General features: G+C 49.0%; 1 protein-coding gene across 1 annotated transcript in view; it reads right to left on the reverse strand.

The window, feature by feature from the left end:
• The window catches only part of LOC115542738 (matrix metalloproteinase-17), a 55,200-nt gene extending 52,999 nt beyond the window's left edge, over positions 1–2,201 (reverse strand). The window contains exon 1 of the mRNA XM_030355137.1: positions 1,548–2,201. Coding sequence (XP_030210997.1) covers positions 1,548–1,694 — 147 coding nt within the window. The 5' untranslated portion in view covers positions 1,695–2,201. The remainder of the gene's footprint in view (positions 1–1,547) is intronic.
• Positions 2,202–2,420: the final 219 nt, after the last annotated feature.

Consider the following 2,420-nt stretch of genomic DNA (forward strand, 5'->3'; position numbering starts at 1 on the left):
GGTAGAAACACTATCATCAGCACCACCACCACCACCATAATCTGCTCTGAGGAGACGCTGTTGCTACTCAGTTAGACATGAGGCGAAAGGTCTGAATGGAACATAAACAACTATCGGGGTAATGTTTAACATTGAGAACTTGTGTTCTCAGTGTGTGTGTGTGTGTGTGTGTGTGTGTGTGTGTGTGTGTGTGTGTGTGTGTGTGTGTGTGTGTGCGTGCGTGCGTGCGTTTGTGTGTCTCTGTGTCTGTGTGTCACTCCAACTGACAGTTGCTCGCGTCTGGTTTGGCTGACGCACAGGGAAAAAACATCCAGGAAACTAACAATAATAACTATCCATGTGCACTTTTGTTTTGCCGCTCGCGGCTGTAATTACGCACGAGAAAGCAGCGAGTCAGCGCATGACAACGGGTGGGAGGGACCCGATCGGTGAGGGTGAGAAAGCATTGTTGGGTGCTCATCTGTCACGTCTGGTTGACCGGGCTTTCCCTCACATCTCTCAAAACCCCCCACACACACACCTGGCCTGTCCAGCTGAGCTTAACACAGACACAGACACAGACACAGACACAGACACAGACACAGACACAGACACAGACACAGACACAGACACAGTCTCTCTCTCTCTCTCTCTCTCTCTCTCTCTCTCTCTCTCTCTCTCTCTCTCTCTCTCTCTCTCTCTCTCTCTCTCTCTCTCTCTCTCTCTCTCTCCCTCTCTCTCTTTCTCTCTCTCTCTCTCTCTCTCTCTCTCTCTCTCTCTCTCTCTCTCTCTCTCTCTCTCTCTCTCTCTCTCTCTCTCTCTCTCACACAGCAGAGTGATTAATTTCAGATGATAAATTCAGTCTCTACAATGGACCTCGGCGGTCCTTCGGAAATGTAATACATAATTAATTTAATATCTGGGGGGGGAGGGAATTAACGACATATTCGTATTTCCGTATTTTCCTCGAATGTGCATTTTCTTTTTGACTCATTATAGTCACGCAGTCATCACAATAGGCGTCATTACAACCTCGTTATTAACGAACCAATTAGGCTTATTCTAATTGATGTCAAATGAATTGGCCAATCGAAGAGCGGCACAATGTATCAAACATTTTAATTGGTTTGCTCATTTTTAAATGACATGCCCGATTGCCTCCGTGGTGTCACGTAGCGTTCATCTGGCAGTGTCCCCACATCACCCCGATAAAGTTACATACAGCTCGTACAGTTTAATCTTTCCTCAAAAATGTTACGTCAACCGAGCGCAAGACGCGAGGAACTAACCTTTCTGTGGCGCGTGCTAATGAAGCCGTTAACACATCAAACATGCATGCGATGCACTGGCACAGTGCCCACAACGAAATTGCCAACTCTAAATGTGTTTAAGCAATTTTGACATTTTCTCTTGGATGTCTTATAACACATGCACAAATGCTGCTGTGGGTGCGTGCACATGCTCCTTGCAGTGGGGTTTGCAGCAAGGTGTGAAGGATTCAGAGCAAGTCTTGAAAGAGAGAGAGAGAGAGAGAGAGTGAGGGTGACAGAGCGGGGGTCTTTACTCACCACCCCCATGTCCAGCTGCTCCGTAGTCAGGGGAGGCGCCGCTCCGGCCGAATGTAAGAAGCAGATCAGGGGCAGGAGGAACATCTCCGTGGAAATAATCCCCAAGTACCGCGCGCTCCTCCACTTGTGAAACACCGGAGAGATCATGCTGTCCAACTACAACGGTCTGGTCTCCCACTCCGGCAGCCCACGGGTCCACGGGATAAATCCACAGTCCACGGCTCCTCGCATTTGCGGAACGATCTGGGCAAATCAGTCCGTCTTACTGTTGCCCATAAACACGTAAAGCACATTACACAGCAGGGCCGAAGTGGATCCTACTCATGCCAAATGGTTTTCAACCCAAGGAGTTGCGTTTTTTTTTCACCCAGGCACATGTACGGTCACACAGCATGCAATAATGAAAAAGATAAAAATAAAAACTACTCTTCGCAAAGTCCACCCACGAAGATGCCCTTAGCAATAACACAAAGTTCGCCCCTCTTTGGACGTTCCCACGCGAGCGTGAAATAAATGCCTCCCCACGCGAGCGGTTTCTTCGGCGCGAGCGGAGCCTGATCTTAGGCGCGCGCCGCGGAGATGCTTTGGCACGAGGCTGGGCGGACGGGGGAATTAAAGCGCCTTCCGCACAGAGCGGTGCCTGTCGGAGCTCGTGACGTGCGTCTTACGCGGTTTGGGCATACACAGATGTAAGACTGGAGGGGACTACGTAACCTCCCAGTCTTCACTATGAGGCCCCTTTCTTTGGCAGGATTAGGCTTTTTAGGAGAAGCAGTGTTGTTAGTAAAGCTAATTGTGGGATTAGTATATTTAAGTAGTATGAACAAAGTGGTACTGGTAATAGCAGGAGATGCATCCTTGGCAGTGAGGAGT

The sequence above is a fragment of the Gadus morhua genome, chromosome 4 (assembly GCF_902167405.1).
Source record: "Gadus morhua chromosome 4, gadMor3.0, whole genome shotgun sequence".
In the NCBI taxonomy this organism is placed as follows: Eukaryota; Metazoa; Chordata; class Actinopteri; order Gadiformes; family Gadidae; genus Gadus; species Gadus morhua.